The sequence below is a fragment of the Paramormyrops kingsleyae genome, chromosome 16 (genome assembly GCF_048594095.1).
Source record: "Paramormyrops kingsleyae isolate MSU_618 chromosome 16, PKINGS_0.4, whole genome shotgun sequence".
NCBI lineage: Eukaryota > Metazoa > Chordata > Actinopteri > Osteoglossiformes > Mormyridae > Paramormyrops > Paramormyrops kingsleyae.
In genome coordinates, this window is record NC_132812.1 from 12,079,749 (window position 1) to 12,107,660 (window position 27,912).

The window sequence follows — 27,912 nt, forward strand, 5'->3', positions numbered from 1 at the left end:
TTCTCTCATCTATGGGACGGTGGAACGAAAGCCACAGCTCCCTGAAACATGTCTCGACACTCTTCCTCCTCCTCCACTTACTCTAGCTCCCCCGCACGTCTGTCTCGCTCTCAAACGAGCCCACCAGAGCTGTCCCTTTGGCTGCCTCCCACTGATGTCCTTGTTAGCGGGCTGCCAATAGGTGGCGCTCACATCGTTACAGACTACGGGGGTGTCGCTGCACACTGAAGGCTCCCTTCCACTGTGTCTCACACCCACCGCCGTCCCACTGGACTCGTGCACGCTGGCTCTCTCTCTCATCCCTCGGTCATGCTCATGCACTCGCTCTCCCACGCATTGCTGCTCTTGATTTTTAGGCTGCGCTCCACCCTGTCTACTTGCCGCATTAAGAACATTAATGGAAGGAGAGGCTGACTCTGCTCCTCCTTTCCACGAAACGGAGGAATATAGGACGGCCAGGATTCGACCGAAGCGTGGGGGGGAAAACGCACCCATGGCGTTTCCTGCACATGAGCTGGAGCCCGGAAGAGAAAGATATTCAGCAATAAACGTTTTAAAGCATAATAATCATGGAGCAGATAAGCGTAAGCAGCATGTGGACATGAGGAGAAGTGTTGAGATTGCCAACGGCCTCTGATGCGTCCCTCCCCTCTGCCTGGGGGCATGCGGGGTACAGGGCCTACCTTGATGTGTTCCTGCAGCTGGGCCTCATGCTGCCGGGAGAGCTGCTCGTGTTGCCTCTGAAACTCGGCAATGAGAAGCTGCCTCTGGATCTCCTGCTTCTGCTTCAGCGCCAGCAGCTCCTGCTGTAGTTGTTGCTCGCGCCGGGTCGGGTCGGCCGCGCTCACGCTGGGCGCCAGGCCGAACTGGTGGTCCACGCGCAGGTCCATGGGAATGGCGGTGGGGGGCACTCGCAAGGGCAGCGCCGAGCTCACATCCACTGTTGAGAAGGAAGAGGGACGTTCAGTGGAGAGAACGCCAACCGCAGGGCGGCCCGGATCGTGGCCCACTGCTCAAACCCAAAATGGAACTCTTTCAAGGCCAAAATGAGCAGCTTTAGCTGATCTCTAAATCACTTAATAGCTACCTAACCACTACTCGCTTCACTGGGAAAATACACTTTAATATTAAACAACTGCCCATTAAAAAAACACGACTCCGAACATGGGAAAGACATCGGAACGTCCGTGGATCACGCTGGAGTAACCGTTACGTAAGCATGTTAAAAGCTACGCCTCGGCGCCAATCGGGGCACGTTCGGCCTTCGGCGCAGGCACTGGCACATCCCACCCCACAAAAGGAGGGTCCGTAAAGCCCACTGAATAGTCATTCAACCGTGAAAGGAGTGTTTTGATTAAATGACAGAAAAGGGAGAAAAGCTCAAAATCCATTCTCGCCAGATAAAAAGAAGCGTCGAGGCCCGTAATAGCCCCATTACCCAGCATCCCCCGCAAGGCATTAAGAGGAAATGGAACGCCGCGAAAAGACATCTGCCGAACCTCCGACGGAGACTCACAGCGGCAACATCAGGCCTCCCCCACCTGGGGAGCTGCCACGGCGCCGGGGCCTGCGGCTTCAGGAAACGCCCAGGCTGAGGCCTACCACAGGCCAGCAGACTAACCAACTCCCATCCCACGAAAAACAGCCCCACTCAGAAGGATCCCACAGTGTGGCCGGCCGGATCCCACCGTAGCAAATAAACAAACGTGTGGAGAAGGAAGATCACTTCAATCCGTCTGCATCGCGGCACTAATGAATGGAGAAAGATTATTCTGCAATGTTGCAGTGCCCTGCGCCGCTAGTCTAAAAACTTCTAAACCTGGGAAGCAGTGCATCGGTGATACGGACCCTGCCCGAGGATAATCAAAAAAAAAAGAGAGCTTTGTTTTGCAACGTCAATGATCAGAATGCAAAATACCTTCAGGCTGTCAAGCTGGAAAAATTCAAAGGACACACTTCAAGACATTACCACCGACTGTTATGATGGTGGTTGAAGTTGATGTTAATGTGAAGTGAATAAATGAAATCCAGAAGATAAGCCACCTGTAGCTAGAGCATCGTCTGCTACTGTTTACCGTGTGATGTCACACCCAATATCTTAGATAGACTTGGCTTGTGAGTGCAGGTTTTAATGGCTGGGTGCTCAGGAGGAGAAACACTGAACACATTCATGATCGCCCCCACGGTCGTTCCGCCCACCCGCAACGTCCAGCGAGGGGTCTGCCTCTGCTCCCCCGATGGGCTTGAGGTCAGGCAGGGCACAGAAAAGCGGGGCTGAACAAAAGCCCCCTATCAAGAAGCCCCACGCCACAAGGGGGTCTGCTGCCCTCGCTCCCAAGCGCGCTACACGTCAGAGACAGAACTCCCCTTTTCATCCTGCCCCGATAACTCTATAAAATCTAATTTGTGACGCAAACGGGGCCTACAAAGAGGGCATTGAGACAGCCTGTGGGGATTTTGGTGGGGCGGGGGGGGGGGAGGAGGGTATGATGGAAACTGCTCATCTGGGACTTGGTGTGAGAAGCGGTGCACAGGAAGTCCTCCCAAATTAACATCTTCCTCTAGATCTGCTCTGAATAAATACCGGTGATATAAGGGTAAGTTATTTATGTGTTTATGAACAAGGAGAGACGGCCGGGCATGTTTTCTTTCTAATTTGGCTTAAATCGGGCGCCAAACAGGCTTGTGGTACCACACACATAGCACCTGCCCTCAACCAAGCCAACTCAATCAAACAGCTTCTTTATCTAAGATCTGCTCCAAAAAGCAGAGCAGTCTATTACTCCACATTAGTGCCAAAGACAAAACAGGTACCCTAAAGCCTCAAGAATGACTTCTTCCGCATGAGATTTATTCCTGTCCCGTTTCAGCTCGAATGTGGGCCACCAGCATGGATCATATAATCTTCTGCACAGATGGGCCCTCGTTCCAGAATTTCTACTGAGCACCAAAATGCTAAGGTCGAACTGACCCTGATGCAGATGGGGTGGAGTGCCCATGCAGGGACCGCAGTGCAGACAGACCCACGGTGCCTTTCCAGCTCCGCATTCCCAACGTCAGCCAAGCAGGTATTTTTTTGCCAAAATGTAGCCGGCCGAAGCAACTGAAGATCAGAGATATAAATAAGGGAGTCTGATTTTGGGGGGGGTCGTAGAGTCCATTAAGTTTGATGGCAGAAGATCGATCCTGCGTGCGCAGTGGAGTCTGACTGCCAATGGCACGCGAGTGGTGATCATGCCTTAACCGCCAGCGACATGACAAATGCACGTCAAGAAGGAGAGCGGGCATCACTGACCGGAAAGTCTTCGCAGCAGAAGCTTGTAGATGCCAACAAGTCAGTCAACCACGTCATGAGCTAGTAGTTTTCATGTCTGCCTGTGACCCCTGATGACAGATTTCCATTCCCCATAAGACCCTCGTGAAACTCAGCCTCCTCCTCCCATCCATGTGACCCCCCCCCAGTCAGATGGTGACACACTCCTGTGTCGTTGTGTTTAACTAGGGAGCTGTGGCACTTCAGGAGCTCGAGGTTCTGCCTCCAAGGGTATGGCGTGAAATGGGGATGCAACAACACGACGCTCCCATCGGGACAGAGAGAGTGGGTCCGGGAGACAGAGCCGGCGGGAGCAGAGGCCGCAGCCGCACTCCTGTATCACGCTTGGCAGCCAAGCTCCGCCCCCTCATGTCCGTAATAACGAGGCCGAGAGCCACACCGCTTCCTGTTTTGTTTTTATTAGCTTCCCCCGCTAAGTCTGCCTGTGCCGCCCAGCTTCGCTGATTCTCGGTGACCCAGCGGATTTAATTAAACTTGGAAATGAAGTGCAAACGCCAAAGAGAAGCAGAATCCAAACAGACTGGCCTGCAGAATTCAGCACGTCTCAAACCAGCAAACGGCACCTTGCCCAAGCTCAAGATCATTCACCCATTTCAAACAGCCTATGAGCAGGACTCCCTACCTGAATCCCAGCATTCCTTGCACTGCCGCATATAAGCAGAGTCATTCTCCCCAACCCCGACGAAACCTGCTATCTGCCTCCATCTACATCCCCACCCGCTGGCCCCCTTGTGTAATGGTGCATCAAACGACGGCTATGCCAGCATGGTCATGACGCATGAGGGAAGCAGAGAGGACACTTCTTCTTTTACCCAAACAAGGGGGGGGTTGGTAGATGTTTTGAGTCAGAATATACCAGGAGATGGTTTATCACAACTCTCATTACTCCAATGGATAGAGGAGGCAAGCTTACAGAATGACGCAGATGAAAGTTTCACCGGTTCACATATCAGCCGAGTGACGAGCCCCCAGGTCCTGCAGGTGAGAAGGAACCGAGCATCTTGGTCCTAGTACAGGATAAGCTGGGAAGGTGTCACTGAGCAGCTCTCAGCCCTGCAGTTAAGAGGTGGCAGCTCTTTGGTGGTGAAGTTTCAATTCCATTTCACTAATTTAGATTTTTCAGCCTCAGCCAGCAGGCTGCTGCATGGGAGTTTTACTTACATAAAAATGTTCTGAGGGCAGAAGTAAAAGCAGCTAGAGGAACTGGGACCAACCAATCAGATGTCTTGGTCCTGCCTGCTCTAGTTGCTTGAATCCACCTCCTCTACAATCTGATTGGTTATCTCTCCGAGCCAATCTTTTTTCCTTCTGCCCTCAGAACATTTTTGTGCAAGTAAAACTGCCATGAGCCTGCTGAGAACAGTGTCGAGGGAAATAAGACAAGTATGCCAGAATTTGGAAAGCAGGGCTGGCATTAATGGGCACAGCTTACAGGTTGGGTCCACAAGCCATAACTCATAAGCAGGACTGCAAGCAGGTTTCACAATCAAGGAAAGACAAGGAAGGGAACCACACAGATGGGACCACAGTGCACAGCTCACGAGGCAAAGAGGGCCGGCTCATTCTCTGAAGAAACATGGGCACACTGCAGATGCTTATGTAACCAGGTCTTTGCTGGGGAAACGGGGACATAGCGAGTTGTCCGGAGTAACACAGATTACCCAGTATACCTTGGTTAAATGGGCTGGCCCTGCCAAGAACCTCGTCAAGCCACAGAGGTCGATCCACACGAGGCTCTTACCGAAACAGGCAACATATGAAATATTACGGCATAGAGGCTCAGAGTATAGCGCAGCTCATAAGCATGGATCTACACACCTGAGGTCCAGGCTGACAGCAAGCTGATTTTTAGGGTGATGGCAGGAAGACAGACAGAGCTGCAGGGCAGCACATAGCATGAAACACCTCAGCAATCCCCCTGGCTTCACCTTCAAAATTTAAACAAAAACATCATCTGCTTAAATCCAGGACGTCCCCGTCGGTTCAGGAGGCCTAGATTTAATATCACGCCTGAGCGTCTTCCCCCCCCCCCTATGTCCCCCTGCCTCGCCTCCCAGCGGCATGTGTGTAGAAACGAGCTCCGCCCCAGACAGATCAGGAGCCATAGGAGCAGCAGAGGAGCCCGACAGACGTGCTCTCCAGACTTGTGTTGTTGACGCTATTAGCCCACAAAGCCATCTGACTCAGTTCGGACCAGAGGACGATGAACAAGAGACGGGTGGGGGGTGCAATTTACCCTGAGTGGGAACATCTGTGGAGAACCAGCCAGAGGCTGCAGACAGGGGGTGGGGGGACATTACCTGTCAGGTCATTCCATCAACGAGGGGTAGAGAGCCCCCTGCCAGGGCTAATTAGACTGCCCGTCACCGTAACCACTTCACGCCCATCCACTGCCACACTCAGGACGCCAAGGAGGAAGCTGCGGCCAGCAGATACCTAAAAGTGGCCTTCTTAAAACAGCACGTCATCAGAAAACATGCCGCCTCAACATAGCGCCCCAACTTTAACCCTTTAAACACACAGTGGGTGGGTCCTTACTTATTTAGTCACAGATGAACCATCACCCTGCTCTTATAGCCGTGTAGCGATGGTTTGACACATCCTGGCACTGCTAGGTCTCCTCTGATGGCCATGAAGCGTGTCATTGTGCTCGACCCATCACATAAGTACGGGGATCCCCGCTCGGATCCACTGACAGGCGCTTCCTGCCATTTCCAACTTTCCGCACGCCGATCGCTGCCAGGAATGGGTGAGGGGCGTCGGCAGACACTATTAAGCGTGACATGTGTTCGGCAAACAGCAGCAAACATATGGCAGCCCCCGCGCCATTACCGTACGACATCCCCCCCCCCACCCCCCCATCACTGATGCGAGCCAGTGATCACAGGGAACGCGTCGCCGAGCCGCTGAAATCGCGTGGAAGTGAAGCAGCAGCGTTGGCACACTCACTAGCCGGCACGGGAGCACAGAGGAAGACGGGGCAGGCGGGGCAGGCACTGTACAACTGGAGAGGGTCCGTTCTGGTGCTAACTCAATGGCCTGCTATCAGGGAGACCCAAACGAGCACAGAGCAAATCGATAGATGCTATCCAGGTCACCGGCAGGGTATTTATAACGTGGGGCTCTGCTCTCCACACCTTAGTTGGTGGGGAGGGTGAGGATTACCACCATGCAAATCCCTGTCAGCGATACCGCGATGCGGTCGGTTCAGGGGGAGCAGACACGGCCCGGGGAGAACGGCAGCAGATGGTGCTGAGTGCGCTTTAAGAGGGCGGGGTGTGCCGGCGCGTGGTGCACAATGTTCTGTACGACCGCCCCGCAGGAGCCCTGTCCCCCCTCCTCCTCACCCACTCACTCACTCCCCGGACCTCTAACCCAAAGCACCGGCCGCACCTCCATCTGCAGGGCAGCAATCGTGCCGACAGCAACTCGGCACGTATGCGGTGTGCATGCTGAAGGCCCTTCAACGTGCATGCTGTTGCATTGTTGGTAAACGGACGCCCAAGGCCAGGGAGAACCCCCCCCCCCCCCATCACTGCTTGACAGCCAATGCCACCCGTCACCAAAAACGTGCCGAACCGAAAAAAAGGACAGCCCAACCATTCGTGGCATAACATCCGTGGGATTGTGGGGGGGGGGATGCTGGCTGGGACACTACGTCCCATGCCGGTACACCGCATCAGAGTGGACAAACAGAGCTGATGTCGCCCCCGAAGAAAGACGTACCCTCCTGTCCACACACACACACACACACACACACACAGAAAACAATCTGCACACAGCAGCTAATAAAACATCCCATCCAACATGAATGTATTTTTTAAGTAAACTTTATTCCTAAATGTTCCTTGATTAAATGCACTCTACAGGAGTTTGTACCAAATCTGCATACTGCTCTCTGCTTCACACACAAACACACACACACACAAACGCAGATCGGACGGGTCCCTTGGCAGGGGTCTGTCGTAACCCAATCCATTCCCACCCCCTCCCCTCCCACCCTTGCGCCCCCAGTCCCAGCGAGCGGACGCGACCAGGAGGAACATTCTGGCCCCGCAAACCTGCCTCACCCCGGCTTATCAGAGGTAATAAGGTACAGACAGCCAGCTCTGAGACAACGGTGCAGGCACACACACACACACACACAAGCATGCTGAAGGATACACTCGTCACGTTTCTGAGCTGGTCACATTCACTGCCCCTTTCCAGCACCCCACACACACACACCCCCACACACACACACACACACCCCCCCACACACACACACACACACACACACCCCCCCACACACACACACACACACACCCTGCAGCCAGCCTCCTCACCCCCCAAGGAGTGGCCGAGCTGCCAGAGGCAACCCACAGAGGGATAGGCGACGAAGCCGGAGGAGCCCTACCCATCGGTGCAGCCGTCCTGGCAGGCCGAGGCGCTGGGGTACCGTCCGTACTGAGTTCACTCTCAGGGGTTGGGGGGGGGGGGCGGGTTGTGAAGGAAACAGATCCAGTGAGTGGCGTATAATAACAGCCAGCCTGCCTGCTCCTCTCTTACTAGCTTGCCCTCTCTATCTCTTGGTCTTCCTCGCACTCGCTCCGTCTCGCTCTGCTCTGCTTTCTTCCCTCCGGCTCAGTCTCTAACTCTACGCTCCCCCCCCCCCCTCGCCCCGCCAGCCCTTCCTCCCTCCCTCCCAGCTGGTGACATCAGAGAGCAGAGTCTCCGGCTTGCCGAATGTTTATACGCACCACTGCCCCGCTTCCTGAATCGGGGGGCTGGCCCCGCTAGCCCGCCCGCTAACCCGCCCGCTCGCTCGCCCACCCGCTCGCTCGCTCGCCCGCCCGCCCGCTCGCCCCGGCTTCCTCGCCCAGCACTCCTCACTGCGCCGATGCGGTCCAGCTTGCAGCCCTGGACGCTACGGTAACCGTTCACATGTGACATGTTTCTGAAAAGATTTGAGATCTGGGGGCTTCAGCCGACAGCGCACACCTCTCAAATTAACGCCGTGTCGATCCCTCCACAGGATCTTCCCACACAGGATGCGTAGCTGTCTCCACAAAACCCGGAAACACACCGGCGAAGGCGTGGAGAACTCAAGCCAAAGATCAACGCCATCTTCCAATTTTTACCTGAAGCTCTGATATTTCATGATACTGCTTCAAGAACAGATAAGGGAGGGACACAGACACAGAGCAGACGTGTGACGCCTTCCTCTCGCCCCGCGATTCCCGGGAATGGTTCCAGGCTCGGCGAAGTGAATTAAAACCACGCAACTACTCTGATATCACAACACTCAGGCCACAGTAAAAATACCTGACTGACGGGTCCCCGTCCATTAAACCGAATCGCACCCGACTGGGATACCACACACAGGAGAAAGATCACGTTGTGTTTACAGCACAAGCAGGGAGGTTTATAAAAACACAGAAGTTAGGTGTCCTCCACGGAGACTCTGACTTACGCTTTATAGAGCAAACTGCCAGCTGAAACCTTAGATAAGGTGCCTTAACTGTATTTCTTAATGTCTGAAAAAGTCTTGTTTATATGTCTCAGTGCTTATATTCTACTTTTTTATTACTGTTCTTATTGAGAATCTCATTCCTTGCATCATATATCTGTAGGTGACAACAAAAGATACTTTGACTTCACATTTTCCTATTAAATGGAAGTCTTAACCCCCAAGAGGGTGGTTTTACCCTGAGAGGGCGGGGTTGTCTGTCTCCAGGGTCTGTAATGTGAGTAAAAGTGCACAGTTGATAGTAATAGTGACCCCCTAACCATGACAACTACAGTCATATCTCGGCCCACGAACTTAATTCGTTTGAGGACGCAGTTTGCGACCCGAATCAATTTTTCCCATTTAAAATAATGTAAATACAAATAATTCATTCAACCCTCAGAAACACTCAATTTTTTATGTTTTTCTGTGACCAAGAATATAGACTTAAATTAAAATAACCTTAAAGAGCAAAAAAGGGAAAGAGAGAACATACGTTACGGAAGGCGGACCAATGCACAACTGAGCATGCGCTTGTTGGCGGGCTGGTCGCTCGAAAGACGCCGAAACACGGAAAAGAGCCACAAAACATACTGTACATTATTTTCATATGAATATTCATATTCATATTTATATACATTTCGTGATGCGACGTGTTGTATGGCGATGAAATTCTTTGTACTGTAAAACAATACGCAGTTGCCACTATGTGTGAATGGAGAATATAACACTTAAATAGGAGTTACCTAATAATTTATATTATTAATGAAGTACTGTAAATTTATGTATAGATATGTGACTGTTAAAAACCATCACAAACATGTTTATCAATCACTGAAAGGTACTGCTATAATAGAACGTTCTCTCTCTATATTTTTTCTTTTTTCAGATATTCGACCTCTGAAGAGATATAGTAAAGACATACATCTACAACAAGATTTTTATACATTCGACAACTGTTCTTGAGCATAATGTACACCTCTTCATGTTTCGGGTGGTTCTTTGGGGTGCTTTCAGTGGACCCTTTCGGGGGAAGTTTCGGCCTGAAACACAGTTTGCGAACCATGGAGGTACCACTCTATTTCCATCCATCCATCCGGCTAATCCAGCTTGGAGTTCTTCCCCTCAGTACCAGTTCTCCCAGCTTTTAAGAGTTCAGTTACCTCGTCCTGTGGTCAAAAATATGTTTACAGTCTGTAACGACGAGCGTAAAAAAACACTTAAGTGGAGGGTGAGGGTGCTCGACCTTCCCCCAGGACGTGCTCTGCCGTCCCCAGAGCTGGTTAGTGGGGCACAGATCGATGGCTCTGCCCGTGCTGCCCGGCCCGGTTAAAGCTGGTGAGTCATTAGATCTCACCCGGCCCGCCGCCAGCCCCAGTGGCCCCCGAACCGGATTCCCGCTGCTTTCACAGGAGCGTTAATCAGCTGACAAACAAGGCGCGGCCGTGGCCGCCCCCCCCCTCAGGTGCCGGAGCTTCTTCTGTGGGAACTCTGTGTCCTTACAGGATGCACAAATGCCGCTCCGTGACACATGATTACCGCAAAACAAAAAAACACCACAAACGAATGGCCATGAATGGAAAAAAATAAGTAAATGAAAAAGCCATCCAATCACCCACATCTGCTGATGAAGTAAAGGGTCATGAAGAGACGTGGGCCACACTGGGTGCGATGCCAGTCAATCACAGGGGACACATTCATACTAACTCACACGCACAGCAATTTAGGGAGACCTATTCACTGTGTTAAGCAAGCTCCTGACAGAGTCCAGGATGGGGATTCGAACCCACAACCTTTGTGGTCTGAGGCTGCAGCTTTACCCAAGTGAGTCACTGCACCACCCATGTAAGTATGACAAATGGCAACACACAGCTCGGAGCTGAGGGCAGGGGGGGCCTTAAAGGGGGCGTGTCCAGTGACTTCCTGTCCAGTGACTCCTCTGCCTGACATTTTATTCATTTAGCAAGTGCTTTAGAGAAAGGAGGGTCAGTCCCCGGAAGGAAATCACTCCACCAACCCAGAGATTCGAACCAACGACCGTCCAACCACAGGCACAGCGCCCTAAGTTGCTCAGCCACACAGCGCCCCCAACAGCTTTTAGGGACTTATAACACAGTGAGGCAGCCCTGGGGACAAGATCTGAGTGAGCATGCTGTCATGTGCGTGAGACGGCTAGGGAGCAAACCCAAGCCAGCCTGAGCATGGAGAGATGCAGGGACAGGTTTGCTGTTTCTGCGGTCCCAATCAAAAAGTCACTTTGCCCCACAACCTCCCACACATTGTAGTGACTGTTTGTGGCCAACAGGGGGCTCCAAACTTCAGGAGCCCACATGCAAAATATGTGACTTGAGTAATGGTAATGGTATATACTGCTGCTGGAGAGATAAGGAGGAAAAAGGGAAAATTTTATGCAGAAAAAAAAAAAAAAAAGGAACAAACTGCTCTCCGACTGGACAGCTATCCGGCAACCTGGCGATGCAACTAGCTGACTTGGTTAGCTAAAGGGAACAGCTCGCTCCCATCCCAAAAATAAAAGCCGGAAGAGTGTTTATGAAGTTCCAGGCACGCTGCGGCACGTCCGGCAAACCCTGCGTCTTACAATTTCCGTGTTCAGCGATTATTATTGCATACATAAGCAAATGCAGGGCGCGGGACCCGGCATTCGGGAAGAGTTTACGGAGTCACAAAAATGGCGAGTTTGACAGGGCTCGCTTGACGAATGATCGATCGCCGCCAAGGGGCCCTGCTGGAAGAAACTCGGGCGGCCAGCAGGGGGCACCCTTCACAGTCATTGTACCCGTGAGTTCAAAGGGCATTCCCCCCTCCCCCCTCCGCCAGCACCTTGTCAGAGAAGGCTGGTAATTATGAAGTGCCTCTTGAATAATGACACTAATTAAACATGTTTGAGGAGAAAACCCTCTGCTAACGATTCCATAAGCACAACAATTAACGGAGTGATGAATCGGGGCTGTCGAGCACTAGGAGCAGCTCTCAAAAGGAACACCCCCACCCCCAGCGAGCACCTGGGGGGAAACCTGCTGACAGGACTGTGGAGGGGGCGGCACCACTTGGGGTTTCCCTTGGTGACCTCGGTGGTGACTGTGGGGGAGGAGTTTCGGCGCACAGCTGCGCTGTTTGTTTACGAACTCTAGCCGTGGTGGGAAAAGAGGGGGGGGCATGGAAGCAGGTGGGCGGGGCCATTGACCATGGGGACCCACGTCGGGGATGGTGATCGATGGCGCGTTTAGCTGCATTAATCAATGAGCGCCATGCATCAATTAAAAAAAAAAAACAAAAAAAGTAAAGCAATGGTTAAGGAACGACCCCGACCCGTCTGGGCCCCGGGGTCGCGGATGAAACAAACAGAACGTGAAACATGCCACAGCGTGAAAGGTCAAAGCTCGACTCGCCTGCACTGGACTCTTCTGGACCACGACAAAGACCTCAAACAACAAACCGCATCCCAAAAGCGGAGGGAGAAAAGCCAAGTCCTTCCTCACATCAAAAAAGCAGAGAAAATTCCGCACCCTTTCTGATGTAGAAGTGACAAGTTTCCCTGGACGATCCACAGAACCACCCCCCCCCCCCCCCCCACCCTCAGCCTGCCCCCGATGTTTCCAGTGTGAACGATACTCAATCACCTGCCAAAGGAATGCAAGGTACCCCTTAAACATCAACGCCAGAGGGGTGAGAGCGCGGACATCATGGGATCAATAAGTAATGAGGTCCATGGGGGAGGGAAAAAAACACTAAACAAAGAAAAAAAAACAGGGACTTGGGCAACCCCCATGAGAGAGAAAAAAATATATATATACACAGACACGCATCTCCATAGTGCGCAGCCAGCAAGTTGAAACACTGAGAGCTGATCCCCCCCCACATCTTTCCCATCCCCCAGGGTCCAAGGGAGAACTCCAAACGTGTAAATGATTTATTATTTATCATTGATTTGTGTTATTTATGGAGCGGGTGGCGCGATCCCATTCACGACGGCCATCGGCAGCCTGCGGCAGCGAGATACACAGGCCTTTCATTATAACACGACCCAGCGCATTAAGCGAGGGGGGGGGGGTGAAATATAGGCTCATTTGATTAATACCGGCGCAGAAAGTTAATAATATATACTGCTAACTTTAGTCTAATGTATCTAGGTTGGGTTTGTCTCCCTCCTACCCCCCCCCCAGAATGGATGGGTGCAAAAAAAAGTAATAAAGAAACACTTTATTAGGAAGGAGAGTGGGGAACTCAGAGATTTACAGCGTGAGACCTGGAAGGCTGGGGGGGGGGGCTTGCATGGCAGGCTGGGAATACCGGTGCTTTCTGGGAATGGTGACCACATTCCGACAGGCATTCCCAGCACCCTGATCTCGGCTATGAGGGCAGACAGCACAGACGACAGGACTCGGAAAGCCAGGGACGCCAGGTCACCAAGGGCAACCGCGGGGGATGGGCTGTAACCCCAGCACCTCAAGGGACTGGGCGGAGTGTGTCCCATTACCCGGGGTTACAAGTGTCCACAGTCGCAAGGGTGAGGTCAACTGGTGGGGGCGCCGAGGCAGCCACAACACTCTGGGGAACTGGGGCGCAAGTGGGGGCAGGAGAAGTCGCCCAGGTAGAGGCGAGCTGGCGGGGGAGGGGAGCAGGTGTTAGCCAGTGGAGATGGCTAGTGTGGAGGCAGAGGAAAAAGTGAGAGGTCACCCCCCTGAGCGCACGCTAACACTCACAATGGGCAGTGTGGGCGGAGCCTGCCAGCACGCAGAGCTAGAGGCCGACCTCAACGGAGAGTCCTAGCTGTACTGCAGCCTCCCGGACTCCGAACCCCCGCAGACAGGCAGGCGAAAAGGGAAACCGAACAAAACAAGAACGCAGTGCATCTCGTGCCTTGGTGAACAAATAGGGTTATGCTGTCCCACCGTGAAGGAGCCGTTTAACCTCCAACAAACATGTCGGCAGGAAAGAGGCTGCTGACTGGGACACAGCAGGGTCAACCCTATCTGTAAATATATAAGGCATGCGAGGTATAAGCCAAGATCATGGACATCGTCAGTGCTGCTTGATGTAACATCTCTGATCGGCACTCGTGCCTTTCTGTCTGATCCTGGTTTCATTAGCGGTAATGCACACAGAAATGGCCATAGGTATTTATCACACAAACCGAACCTGCCGGTAGCAGTTGACACATGGAGGAGGTGTCCAGCCGTTTCAGAACCTCACTCTCTCTCAGAAGGCTGAAGACCGAACTTCTGATACCTGGCAAGGAGCATTTTCTGCCCCGATCAAGGCTGGAGGGAGGGGTGTTCTAGCGACCGGTCCCACAAAGACCTTGTGCTGACTCACCTGCCAGCCAGCCAACGAGGGGCAGACATGCCAGATGGGTGAAGGGGGGGGGGGAGAAGTGGTCAAAGCGGAGTCTGATGTGATGAAGGGTACAAACGTGCAGTGAATAATTATAAGAGCGCCAGGTGGGTGCCCGAATGTCCTCCATCAACCTTGTTGATATCACCATAACGGCGCAAGTGAATATACTAGGTACTGCTGGGAAACGCAGTTCATTGGAGTGTGGGGGAGGGGTCACATTAGCTGTAGTAGCTCTGAAGTACCTTTACCACTCTGCCACTAGATGGCGCAGTCATTTAGGACTAGCATCTAAGACCAAAAGATCAGGAACTCCATGCCTTGTATTAAGTTAGTAAGTAAAACTGAATAAAGTCCAGGTTAAAAGTGAAAATGATGAAAATTCAAAAATAGGAACAGTGGAACGGGCTAAAAAAACGCAAAAGATCATTGACATCTTTTGCTTTACTGCAAAGTTCTGGACCCTATGGCCAGCGAGCGCTCACAGCACGGTGCAGGCACTGCCAGGAATCGGGATTACCGAGGTCCCGGCGATGGACACATGCTCGCCCCCGAAGCGGCAAGAGCCAACAGACGACAGGATCAGAGGAAGAGTAAGCGGAGAGCCCCGGAAAAGCGGCCCCGCAGTCTAGCCAGGGCGTCACGCTCCCCCCCCCCCCCCCCCAGAGAGACGTGCTCCAGCACGCGTGGAGCATGCCACAGAACCGCCAAGCCTTACTCACCCCGCCCACTTGACGTCAGACTCCCCTACCTCCTGGCGCCAGTTACAAGAGAACCCCCCCCCCCCGTGCTCTGCATGTGCCTGGATCCACACAGACTGCTGACCTCCCAGAACTCACCTCTATCCAATAATTGGTAGGACCAGCCCAGACAAACCAGCCTGAACCAAGAGCTGATAAAGAGTGTGTATGGGGGGTGCAAGGATGCAGTGGATCTCTATCAGCTGGGGGGGGGTGGGGCTGCGGTGTCTCCAGTTCACCTGGAGGTCGAGAGGATGCCGCCGGACACGGAGTCCAGGTCCGTTCCTCGACGGCTGCCGCTCGGTCCACATAGCCCCCTCCCCCGCCGTGCCGGACAGAACGAAGCATCTGCCTCGCGGTGGCCGGGCCAGCTCGGGGCGCCAAGCGCGCGGGGGTGCCTACTGCAGGCCATCTGCGGGCCTGGCACCCGCTCAGCAGTCCTGTCCAGTAGGAGAGAGAAGCCGCGCCGGTTCAGCTGAGAAACGCTTTCGGCGCTGTATAGCAGAAAAAACCCGCCGGCACGAGCCGGGCTTCCAGGACTGCGCAACGCGGCTTACAGGCACAGCACAGAGAACGGCGACGCAGTGGAGGGCTGGAAAATCGGGGGTCCCAAAGCTGGCATGTACCGGCTCTCTGAAAGGTAACCCCCTCCCCCCCCAGCCCGTTAGCCGTCTGACCGAGCGGCTTAGCCAAAATCACCTCTGAATGCCGAACATCCTGCCAATTTGTTGTGCCACCCCTCACCCCCCGTGCCGAGGATAGATCCGGTGAGCCTTAAGATCCACGCAATATGAGTGTCTTGTCCTTTTAAAATAGAGTAGAATTAAGGGCTTTCACAGCCTGGGGGGGGGGGGTCATCATCATTGGCTGTTTAAGAAACCCAACTGAAGAGTGTCCTGAGAATTCATAACAGTACCTGTGCTGGAGTAATTCTAGGCTCCTAATAGCCCTCCCACACACACACACACACACACACACACACATTCATATCTTTGTGGACTGTCCATTCACTTCTACGGGCATAACCCAAATCCCAACAATGACAATCTTAACAACTCCCCAACCCTAACCTTAACCCTAAGTAACTAAACAAAACAAAAGTCATTGTGCATTTTTAGTTTTTTGCTTTTCACTCTCATAGGGATATTGCAAACTGTAAACACCCCAAGACAGCACTCTGACCTCAGCCAGGCTGAAGATGCTGTCCGCTGGCCAGTGTTCACCTATGAATAGCCAAAAGCACTCTGCCCCACGCCAAGGACAGCCAGCCCACAACACCCCTGTCCCTCATGAACACACTCAGCCCAGAGAAGCGGTCCTTCATCTTATCAGGAGACTGACACAGGACACTGAAGCCCTCATCAATGAAGGAAGCTTCCACCCGTCTCCGGGCAGCTGGATCCAACTGCAGCAGCCGTTCGACTCAAACCAGGTATGAGGTTAAACTGGCCGGTGCAGCAGGAACAGGAAAGGCCACAGATGACAGGCCTTCGCTGACGGAATCTCCTGCCGTTTCCCGGTTAGGGGTCGCCTCGCTTCTCCTGGCCACCCAGCATGTCGAGAGGCGCCTCCGTGGGATCGCTGTCATTACACTGCAGTCAGCTTTCCCGGCGTCGGTGACGTACCAAACACACCTGGTCTCACAGCCCTCGATTTCACTCAACATCCCGACTGTAAAGTATTAATCCCCTACGTCAGCCTCTCCTGCGGTTTTCTCGATATTATCCAGATTGTGGCAAACAAGGCAGAAAAAGGGTGGAAGAGGATGGGGACAGAGGTGACACAGGAGAAGGCCAGAACAGACTGCCACTAGGGGGGGCACTTTGGGGCCGCAAGGCCTAGACGAAGAGTGGAGGTTCCATCCGTTTTTCCCCTCCATATCTGCACCGAAGACAAACAGTCTGACCAAGGTGTGGTCTGGTGGCCTGTCCTGAGTGACAATGCCAAGATGGCCTGGTCCGACGCAGGAGACTGTTGCCTACAAGGAGCGGGGGGTATTCTACTCGGGGAGAACTGGAGCCCAAAAGTATGCACACACGTGCGCGTGCACGCACAAACACACAAACACACACGCACATGCACACACACACACACACAGACACAGGCACGCAGACACTCAGAGGCATGCATACACAGACACACTAATGTACATATTTTTGTCTTCATTCCATTTCTTGTGGGTAGGGAGCACAATTTACTTTGGCTAATTAATATGAACGTAGTTTTACCATTATGCATGAAATCCTACATTAAAATTTTTTACTTGCGCATTTTAAAAACCGCTAATAATGAAATTCAACTGAAAATATGCATCAAAAAATATAGTTAATAAAAGTCATTGACTTTTAAAAGTGTGCATTTGGAAACAGCATGAACTATGAACTAGCTAAATGTTTATTCTGAGCAAACCAGTTTTCAGGCAGCATGGTGTGGGTGTCTAAAGACAGCGACAAGCTCATCTACGTATTCAATTCATGTTCCTCCCGATGACAAAATATGAAAGATGCGGAAGAAATGGAATAACTGCAGATAAAATTCACAGCAGCACATCGAGAGCACGGAAGATGATGGAGACAGGACATCGAGACCATGAGAGGTGACAGAGAGACGGGACTCCGAGACCGCGGGAGGTGAGGAGATGGAGACAAGACACCGAAACTGTGAGTGGTGACAGAGACGGGACACAGACTGAAGAACAGCAATGATACAAGAACAAGACTGAGACTCATCACACAAACAGAAGACTGAGACTCATAACAAAACCAGAAGACTGAGACCATGCCACAGTGGTGAAGGAGGCAGAAAAAAAGTAAACAGGCAGCCACAGGACGGTGGAGGCGCTGTGGGAGCACAGGCCAGCGGTAGGAGTGACTCATGTAGAACTTTCCGCAGGACAGCTCACATTCTCCAAAAGGCCGTTATTTTCACAGAAGGAAACCGCAAGCGGCTGGGTCAAGGCTTTTCCAGTGCGGCTATAAAAATTCAATGCCTGTTTTTCTCCCCCCCCACCCGTCCCCCCCCACCCGTGCTCTCTCTCTCTCTCGCTCTCTCTCTGTACCCGAGTTTCGGCCCACTTCCCGCGCTGTGCGAACATGTGTTTTCACAGCCCTCGGGAGGAACGGCTGGGACTCGTTTCCGATGTTCCCGTGAAATCTGACGGACGACATCCCACGGCTGCCACCGCAGTGCCGCCTCCTTGCACTCGCCTCCCGCTCCCGCCTAATGTGCTCTGCCGCGGAGGACTGCCTCCTCCACATACTGGGATCGGGCCTCGGACAAAACTCCGGATCTGATTGGTGGCTGACCTCAGTCCATCCTAGGATGGACCCCTTTGTGGCTATGAATCAAAGGCTCCTGGTCGACCTTTGAGAATCCCTCAGCCAGACGTGATCCTTTTAAGGGAAGTTGTACCGCACAGGGGATACATCCCCCCTCCCCCCAACCAGCTCCGAGCCTAAACAGACATACACATGGTGCTGAGCGAACCGAGATCATCACTGCATTTGTGTGTCTGTGTATGCGTGCCTCTGAGTGTCTTCGTGCCTGTGTCTATCTGTGTGTGTGTGTGTGTATATACAGGGGCTGACAAACTCATAACAGGGTTGACGCTCATCCCCGAAGCGGGAGGCATTTCCGAATGCGCTTTTTGAATGCGCGACACCAACAAGCAGCACTGTGCCACCCGACCGAGGGCAGTAGTACGAATGGTCTCAGGCTGCCGCACTGCCGTGGCGACCCACGCAGGTTAGGGTCTCGCTGCGAGCCGGACCGCAAACGGATAACTGCCTGCTTCAAGGCACATACTCAACCGGGACTAATCCAGCAAAAAGAGGGGGGGGGGGTAAGGGGAGGGGGAGAAAGCCTGCAAGCCAGCCAGGTCGCAAACAGCTTGCAGGTCCCATCTGTTTCCTGCCCGGGGAGGTTTTGAACGTGAAGGACAGCAGTCACCAGTAAATGGCTTTGGAACATGTCAGGCAGAAGCTGAAGGTTCCATCAATTTTTTTTGCTTGTGTCCAAGAAAACAACTAGAAGAAAAACACAGAATGTTCCGGCATCCTCAGCCCTCATCCGATCAGAGCACCCAACAGCTTTCGGGAGCCCAGTCCGCCTCAATGGGTCCAATGCGCCCTCAGGATCATCACACGCCCAAGAGGACTTTATCCCCGCGTCCAAACTGAAACCGGACAGCGGTCTCGGAGACGCCATATCGGCATGGCGACGGGATGCAGGAAGCAGGGGCAGCGCTCAGCCGGGCACGCTTGCTAACGAGCTTAACGAGCCTGGTGAGCTTAACGAGCTCGATGGCGATTCATTCATAAAAGCTCCTCGGATCTCGGCGCGGCTGCCGGACGGGCGTGACCTGGCAAGGTCCACGGTGCACGTCGACAAGCAGAATGGGGGGGGGGGGGGGATTAAATGGAGGGGGGGGGGTAACGTGGGTAATGTAGGCTCTTACCAGAAGGAATGTGGTTCAGTCCAGATGGCTTCAGAAGCTGCAGGGACTGGTCTTTGCCGGGACGTCCATCTGCAGGAGAGAGAGAGCACTCCGCTTCAAATATAGTCCGCAGCATTGGGGAGCGAGGCTTCGCCGGCGCGGAGACGCTAAGCGCCCACGCCAGATCCGTGTGAGAAGCCCATCCCGGCCCGCTGGCAGGGGCCGGCCCTCCGGCGCCGAAGACAAAGGGCTCGCGATTAACGGACGCGGCTCTGCGCGGGCGAAGCTTAAATCCTCCTAGGAGCCAGCGAGGGAGGCGGGACGGAGAGCCGCGCCTCCGCTACGCGTCCGTCAGCGTCAGGGGCCGCTCGTTACACTAGCCCGTTATTGGCTCCGTGTGGTAACTGTGAGAGACGCAGAGAGGGAGGCAGGGGGCGGGGCAGGGGGAGTGATAGTGACACGCACATGGAAATAAAACCCAATGCGTGAAACGACTCACGCTAACGCAACACGGAGCGAGATACCCCCTCCCCCCACCTCCACGGGCACCGGAGCGGAGGGCAAGGGAGAGCAGCGGCGGTAATTATGGAGGGAACATGAAAAGGCTGCTGGAGCAGCAGGGCCTGGGAAGATGCAGCTATAAATAGCTGGCAGGGAGAGTGAGGGTGGGGAGGGAGAGAGAGATGGAGGGAGGGGCTGTAGGAGAGATGGAGGAGAACATCAGCATGCAAAAAGCGGACATGGACGCATGAGTGCATGCACACGACAGAGCGAAGCATTTGTACCACAAACAGGGAGATGCGTCGTTTTCCCGCGATCGTGAGCAGAGTCCGGAGCTGGACCGGGAAGCCATGACAGAACCAGCAGGTCACGGAAAGCAGCCCCTCTCACACAGGCACAGATACTCAGATATCCCCCTCCTACCCCCAGTAAAAGAACATTTCAAATCAGCAGACCCCCCCCCCCCCAGGTGACCCCCCAGGGGTCCACAGGAGCATGAAGCTGTTTCAGGGGGAAACCATCACGATGACAGTGAGGTTCTCCCAAAACGCCCAGATCATACCCATCTATTTACATTTTACGTATTTAGCAGAAGCATTTATCTGAAATTATATACAATTGGGAAAGCAGGGGCAGGGGCCCTTTCCAGAGGGGGGGGGGACGCAAAGACCCAGAGAGACCATCACACACACGATGGGGAGCAGGGGTGCATACGTCAGGCAGGACGAGACGCCTGTCTTCCGCCCACCAAATGTGTGTGGAACCCTCTACCTCATGGTATCCCAAAGACAGCCCACCAAAATCTGGGCTTTCTGCCTCCCCCAGTAGTTTGGCAAAACTTTCCCACGGAGTCAGATCACGTCTGCGGGATGGACAGTGTGGGGGCCCAGGCGACGAGGCCAAAGAGGCACTTTTATTTTGGGCGGCGAGCTTGTCTCTCTGTAAAGGCGGACGGCAAGAAAGTGAATAGGTCCGAGCCAGACCGCTAACAAATGAGAGTGTTGCTGTGATCACTGCGTGTCTGACGATCGTAAGCAGCCGTTAAGTACTCACCCTGCGGACAGTGGGGCTGAAGCCGCGGTCGGCGGAAACATTACTGAGGTTTTGCCTTGCCCTGCAGAGGCTGCACGCCGCAAAAAGTGAAGCAGACCAGGACGTACTTGCCAGCACTTCCTTCTGTGACGAGCCGAGAGGGGTGGCAAGTGGGGGGGGGGGGGGGGGCAAGACCCCCACATATAGCAGACAGATGGGGAGATGGGGCGGACAGGCTTTGCCACGCTATTTTGATGGGTGATCCAGGCTGAGGTCATGATTAAAACATGGCCAAGCCTGGAAAATGGAATATTCATCAGCTCCCTCCCCACCCCCCAACACACCCCCAAGTCAAATAAGAAAATGACAACGGGGGGGGGAGTAGCAAAGGCTGGAGGGAGTCGGCGAGCGGGGGCAGCGAGGAGCGCGGCGCGGTGTGCAGAGCGGTTTGTGCAGCCCGGGCACGTCCGCGGCGCTCTTCCCTCTCCGTTCTATTTTTGGAACTCTCCCTGGATCCAGCGGCCCCGATGCCGGCACCGTAATGGCATTTTAATTAGCCGGGAGAGCGCCGCGCATCTCCGGGTCGGGGAGACGGAGTGGCCAAGGAGGAGGGTGCTGAATGCAGGCCGGCGGAGGAGGGGCCTGCATTTGCGCTCAGCGGCCTGCCACTCTGAGGGCTTCATACAAACTGAGATCGAACAGGAGGTTTGAAGACAAAAGGAGGAGTCACAGTGCCTGCGCATAATTTCAATCAAGCCATACTATGAGCTGCCCCCTGCAGGTGAGAGTCATTCACAGCACGGGCCACTTTCCAGCAGATTCTGCACAGCAGAAGGCAGCCGATTAGTCCTCTAATCCAATCAATGACTAATTAATGAATTTAAAGCTGGGACACGCCCAAAGGTGCGACGTCGTCCCCGGCCAAAACCAGCCCAGCTTGCCAGCTGCTGGTTAACTTCCTTTAAATGCTTTAAAATCATACACTGATGTCAATCACTTCCTGCTAAAATATACATTTCTTTCTCAAAATGGTAGTTTTACTAGGTTCTTCGATATTGCGATTACGTTGCATTTCAACTGCGTTCATATGCTGCACCTGATTACACAGGAATTTATATTCTAGGTGACGGTGGGCGGCCCGAGTTCTCGGTTCTGATCCACTCCTCTTTTTAGGGAGCTCGTTGGTGGGTAATCTAAGTTGGAGTGATTCCCTGTGATGATTGGCTGATAAGCACCTGTATGGGAATGATGTCAGCGAGGATAATGACTGGGGCGTCGTTGTTGAGATCAGCAGATTTTCGGGAATGACAGGATCAGCCGGAGGTTCAGGCTATGAGGGCGAAGAACCAAAAGAAAAATAAAACTAAATAAATCTTTAAGGACCAGCAGTGGGGTATTCAAAGAACAGCAGGTTCCACATTAATCTCCGGTAAGCATGTGCAAGGGGGCAGCATTTGGCTGCAGACACACGAGAGGGTGCCCCCCCCCCCCACTGGCAGAAAAACGGGGCTGAAATCACCAGGCAGCCTGACGCTGGGTTCTCCTGACATCACAAACACCGCTGGGCAGTTTCATTGGATGAAAGAAGACAAGCCCCGCCCATTTGTGTTTCCCACCCCGAGGCCCCGCCTCCACAGGGTACAGAATGCGCTGGCGGTCTCCCCCATCCGAGAGGATGCTGCTAATTACATCAGCGGCCCCCCAGGCGACCTCTGCACAGGGCCCTTGCAGGAACTGGGAAGCAGACCTTCCAGTGCTTCATCCTGACGAGTCCCAGAATCCCTCTGGTGTGATACCAACACCCCCCCACGAGCATTTCACACAAGGTCACCTTGGTCATCCCACTTTTATGATGCGGGGGGGAGAAGGGCAACCATTTCGGCCAGTCTGCTAGACTTACTGCTGCACAGGGGGGGGCCACGTGATTTGAAAAAACAAGCAAAGCCGTGCTGCGTCCGACACGCTGTGCGGATAACGTGAAGTGACCCCCCCCCCCCCCCGCCCCCCGGTGTTTCCACCTTCCTTAAAGGGACAGCACCTCCTGCCTGGGAATGTGGTTCAAGGGGCCACTGCCACTCCCCGTCCAGCCACCCACACCACGCACACGTCACAAGGCACCCTGGGGGCTCCGGCGAGTGGCAGCTACTGGCAGGATAGGGAGGGAGGGAGGGCCGGCGATTGGCAGGAAGAGGCTGACGGCCCACCGCCAGCAGCCTGCTGAGCCCCCCCCCCCCCCCAACCCGCTCGCACCAGCAGCCCCCGCTCACACCTGCCGATGTGAGAGAGCGGCCCAGCTGCTTCCTACAGCCCGGGTCCAACGTCCTCAGGATCGCCTTCCGGAACGTTCTTCGGGCGGACGGGGAGGGAGGGACGAGCTTTGGAGTAGAGACCACCCACCCAATTTTAATTTAAAACAGAGCAGAGACCTTTCACAGGCTCTCTGTCATCAGCTACGCCTCAGAGAAGATCGAGCAGAGTTACTACAAAGCCGTCCGTCTACACAGGAGGAGATGATCCAACTCAGGAAAACGTCCATCCAGCCATGAGTGTAAGAAAGAGTTTGATGTGGGTGGTGGGACACACACACACACACACACACACAACTTTTTTGGGGGTAATGAATGAAGCCAAATAAAATATGGGGGTACAGGTGCCTCCCCTGAATCTAGCTCAGCTCTACTCTCTAAACTCCGAAGGGAGGGAGACCATCCACCTCGCTCTGTCCCAGGAGAACACGGCAACTCCAGACAGTGATGGGCACGGATACTCGTTCTAGCTCTGCTCTGATCCAAGGGGGAGGGAGCGTGGTACTGAGAGCCCCCCCCCCATAAACCCCCTCCCGGCCCCCAGCATGCTCTCGACTGAAGAGGACCTTGGGCCAGATAACGCCGGAATACTCCAGCGCTGACGCTCCGGGCCCAGCAGCGCACTCGAGCTGCGCGAGGACACTCAGGGTCCGGCGCAGACGCAGCTCCCGGCCACTGGGGCGGCGCTTTGTTATCCCGGAGCCCTTTTACACTCTCCGACTACGGCCACTTACACATGTTCCAGCCATATTAAAAAGCTACTTAACAGGCACTTAGAAGCCAGCAAGGCCCAATGGGGGGGGGGGGGGGGGGAGCACTGCCCTGGCCCTGCAGCGACTGGGGAGCCAGTTCTTCGGGGAGGGGGGGGGGGTGTGTGTTTCCAGGCCGTTTCCTTGGGGACGGTAAGCAGATAGGAGACATTTGGCCAGCTAGCAGGCAGCCCCACCCCAGCAGAGGAATTAATAACCTGGAAATTCGAGATCCCTCACTGGGGGGTGGGGGGGGGCGATAAAAAACAGTCATCAGAGCACTGGGGAGAGAGAGACAGCTGCGGAAACCCTGAATGGCAGAATTGGGGGGGGGGGGGGGGGTTAGGGGTCAGTTCTGCACCGTGTCTATTTATTCCTAAAAGGACAATTTCAAAGATTTGTGTATTAATTCCCAGGAAAAGAGAGCAGCCCAGCCGCCCCCCCAGCCACCCCCCACAAATCATCCCAATCGATAGGGCCACAAATGGGGGAAAGGGATATTTTGAGAAGGGGGCAGAATGTGGGGGGTGGCGGAGCGGGGGCAGAGAGGGGCTGCCAAGCGGGTGTGAGTGGCAGAGAGAGGAAGGTTATTCTAATCGGGGGCTCAGATGACAGCCATTAGCGGGCCGGCGAAGCACCCTGACAGCCCCCCACATTATCATAACCCACGCCGCCGCAACGATTATTCCTAAATGGGCTTCTTTTTTCCCAGATGCTGCTCCAGTTACTTGCCATGATTGTGATTCAGAGGGGGCCCATTAACCCTTACGATCATCTCCGTTCCAGGATGCCGGCCCCATAACAGTCTCTCTCGTCGCCACAGGCTGAGAAACAAATGCTCGATCCAGGAGAGACGCTGGAGCAGGGAGTACGCGGGGGAGGGGAGGGGGTGATCTCAGATGGAGGAGATGCTCTGAAATGGTGGAGGGTCCTTGCTTGAAGGTGCAGGAAGATGATGGATGCCTCACTAAAATGGACACTGAGCCATGCATGGAATTGGACAGAGGTGTAACCCGCTCAATGGATGGCGCCACTAGGGGGCACCTGTCCAAGCGCACCAACGGCAGGTTGGCAGGCTGCTTCCAGAGCCGTCGGGGAAGGATCTGTATCAATCTGGCAGCAGTGCGTCGTGACACAAGGTTATTAGCAGGAGTCCAAAGTTAATAATTAAAAAAACGCTGCACGCATGTTAAAAACTGCCATCATCCCCTCTAGGTAATTCTGGTGCTCTCTCGCCAGGACATGAAGACCTACCACAAGAACCTCGAGAGTGTTTTGCCGTAAAACGTGTGGTTTGAGTTATACCGGAGCACACACCGCGTCTAGGATACGGGGAACCACCGTATCGATTCATGGAAACGTTTTAAAATGTGTGTTTATTTGGGGACAGCTGAATAATTCAGGTGTGCGTAAAGCGATCGAGTCCCCGGCGTAATGGTCCATTACATGCCTCTCTGCTGCAGAGAGGGTCTTTTAAATGGCACTAGAACAATTACAGCAGGACCTCTAGGCAAGAATGAGGCTTAACGAACGCAAACCTGTTTACATACCGGCGCTGTTAATGGGACGTGAATTAGGACCGCGTTTAGGTGGGCCTTATATTGGTCCGTCATGGAAGGACACGACCGTCGAGATGGATGGCTGTCCCTGGAGGCGTTAAGGGTGTAAACGCGTTTAGGGTACAGAGAGGGGGCGCTGTCACGTCACATGGGTCATAAAGGCAGAGGGGGGTGGGATGCAAATGGGCCTGAGTCGGCGCCGGGGGGGGGACGCAGCGCGCTGTCACGGGGGGGGGGGGCTTTATAAAGCCGGTTAACACACCCCGGATCAGCTTCTGCGGCGGCACAATTAAACAAGAATGTCTTTGTCCGGCTAAGCTAGCACTAATAACAGGCTCTAACTTAATGACCCTTTTCAGGCTGGGAAAATGAGCCCGTTGGAGGCAATAATACAATCCTTGCGCGAGCGATTGCGATACGAGCAAAGCTCTTTGGAGGGGAGGTTAGGGCGTGATGTCCGTCAGCGCGTTCAGGAAGCGTGTGGAGCATTTATTTGCCGATACAAACGGCACATTTCTCACTGTAGGGCGCCCCCCCCACAGCGAACCCCGTACCCTGCGAGTGGGTGGCACAATGAGAGGTGGGACTTCCTGTCTAAGGGCAATTCCATTTCCCAAAAAAAGAGGAAACGATGGTTGTCCTTCAAGAATTCCAAATTTTCAAAAGCAGCCTGGGCTAGCGGAACGCCGTACGAGCCGAAAAGCCACCCACCGGCGATCCGGGGGAGTACGAGGCATTCGGAGACACACCGCAAGGCGTAGCTCCTGTCACGTGTGGGCGGACACGCGTGTGGCGGCGGGAACATGCATCAGGGGCGATTAAGGTAACAGAAATGAGTGCTGCTGGCATCTTTCATGACTGACTGAAGACGCAGAGAGAAACGCGAGCGGCTTGCCGTCAGCCGCCGTGTCTCCGGAGCCGAGCCCCACGCCGGCAAATCCCTGCCGAGACGGTACGTCAACGTGGGCGGGAAAAACACAGGCAGAAATTTCGTTAAAGCGCTCTGAGTGGCTGCCCGTCCTTCCTTAGGTGTCAGTGGGATGAGGGGTGTCCGTCGGGGGCTCCACACTGCTACCAGCATGTACCCCCCCCCCCCCCCGGACGCAGCACAAGATGACAGCCTGCAGCCTTCCCTCCTGGACCTACACACCACAGAGGCCTCCAGGACCCAGCCGCCCGACTCGACTCCCGTCTGGATATGGAGACGCGGACGAACACGCTCCAACATAATAAAACACTAGGGGCAGGTCAGGGATGCTTGGCAGTCTAACTGCGGGTCTGTGGGCTGCGGGAGAAGGCCGAAGCACCTGGAGGGGTGTGTGGCGGGTGAGGACACTGTGCCCGAGATCGGAAAGGCGTCAGTACAAATGCCAAGGAGCGATTTCACCGTAACCCCAACTGCTCCAGTCTCAATTGTACTTCACTTTGCATGTCAGATGAACGAATGAATGCCGAACTCCGCGCACACAGAGCAGAGGCAGGATTCGAACCTGCTACCCACTGAGCCACACACGGCTCAAGCATCCACAAACATAATTAATGGTAACAGGCTGGAACCGACTGCCTTGCTTACAGAGACCGGGGCGGCATCGCTTATACACACACGGCATCAGCCAGCGACGTGTGAAAGCCAGAGATAATCTGGAAGAAGGGGATTACAGAATATTTCCGGGATGAGTAAATTAATTTGCAAAAATACGTGCAGCAAATTATTAATCAATCAGCAGCGGTTTTATGGGATGCTGAAGGCCCATCTGCTGTGCCTTCGGTGTCGACTGAGCGGCACTGGAGTGGCATCGCTGTGCCCTGGGCTGTCAGCGCGAGGCACTGTCACAGAGCATGTACATACAGCCACACGCCTCAACTTTTCTGCACGTCCGGGGTGGGGGGGGGGATCACGAGGGCGTTATGGCACAATTACCGCACCAGGGCACCAGAGATGCGGCTGTGGTTGGGGTCGTCATTTAATCCCATGTTCCTGCCCTGCGCTGGATCACTGCCGGGCTTCGGCATGATGCAGGCGTGTGCCTCGAGAGACCAGGGGACGAGTCAGACTGCATACCCCCCCCCCCCCCACACACGGCAGTTTAACACAGAACAAAGGGCTGGAGGGTCTGGGAGATGTGACAGGGAGGGGCGCCAAACCGCCACGCCGCCTCTGCTCACATTACCGCCGTCAGCCGCGGCTTCTGTCTCCTATACGAAAGAAACCGCTAATCCGCCCGGCTAATCTTTCGCACCCTCCGCTCTTTAAATTAGCTGTCTGCGCGGCGTGTAATGAAAGTTTGTGGTGGCCAATCTCCCGGGCGGTCGCAAGACGTGTCGGCCTGAAAGCCCCCCAACCTCCTGAACGCGCACAGACCACCACCCATTCTCGCTAATGACACACATCCTGGGACGACTTCAAACGCAT

General features: G+C 54.1%; 1 protein-coding gene across 6 annotated transcripts in view; it reads right to left on the reverse strand.

The window, feature by feature from the left end:
• hdac4 (histone deacetylase 4) overlaps positions 1 to 27,912 on the reverse strand; it is a 90,618-nt gene that overhangs the window by 39,838 nt on the left and 22,868 nt on the right. For 3 of the 6 annotated variants that reach the window (XM_072700915.1, XM_072700916.1, XM_072700917.1), the window contains exons 3-4: positions 19,374 to 19,442; positions 684 to 940 (exon numbers count right to left, since the gene is read on the reverse strand). In XM_072700915.1, the coding sequence (XP_072557016.1) occupies positions 684 to 940; positions 19,374 to 19,442 (326 nt within the window). Of the gene's footprint in view, positions 1 to 683; positions 941 to 7,730; positions 7,952 to 19,373; positions 19,646 to 27,912 lie in introns of those variants that run through there. The other 3 variants (XM_072700918.1, XM_072700920.1, XM_072700919.1) reach the window with 3 other exon arrangements.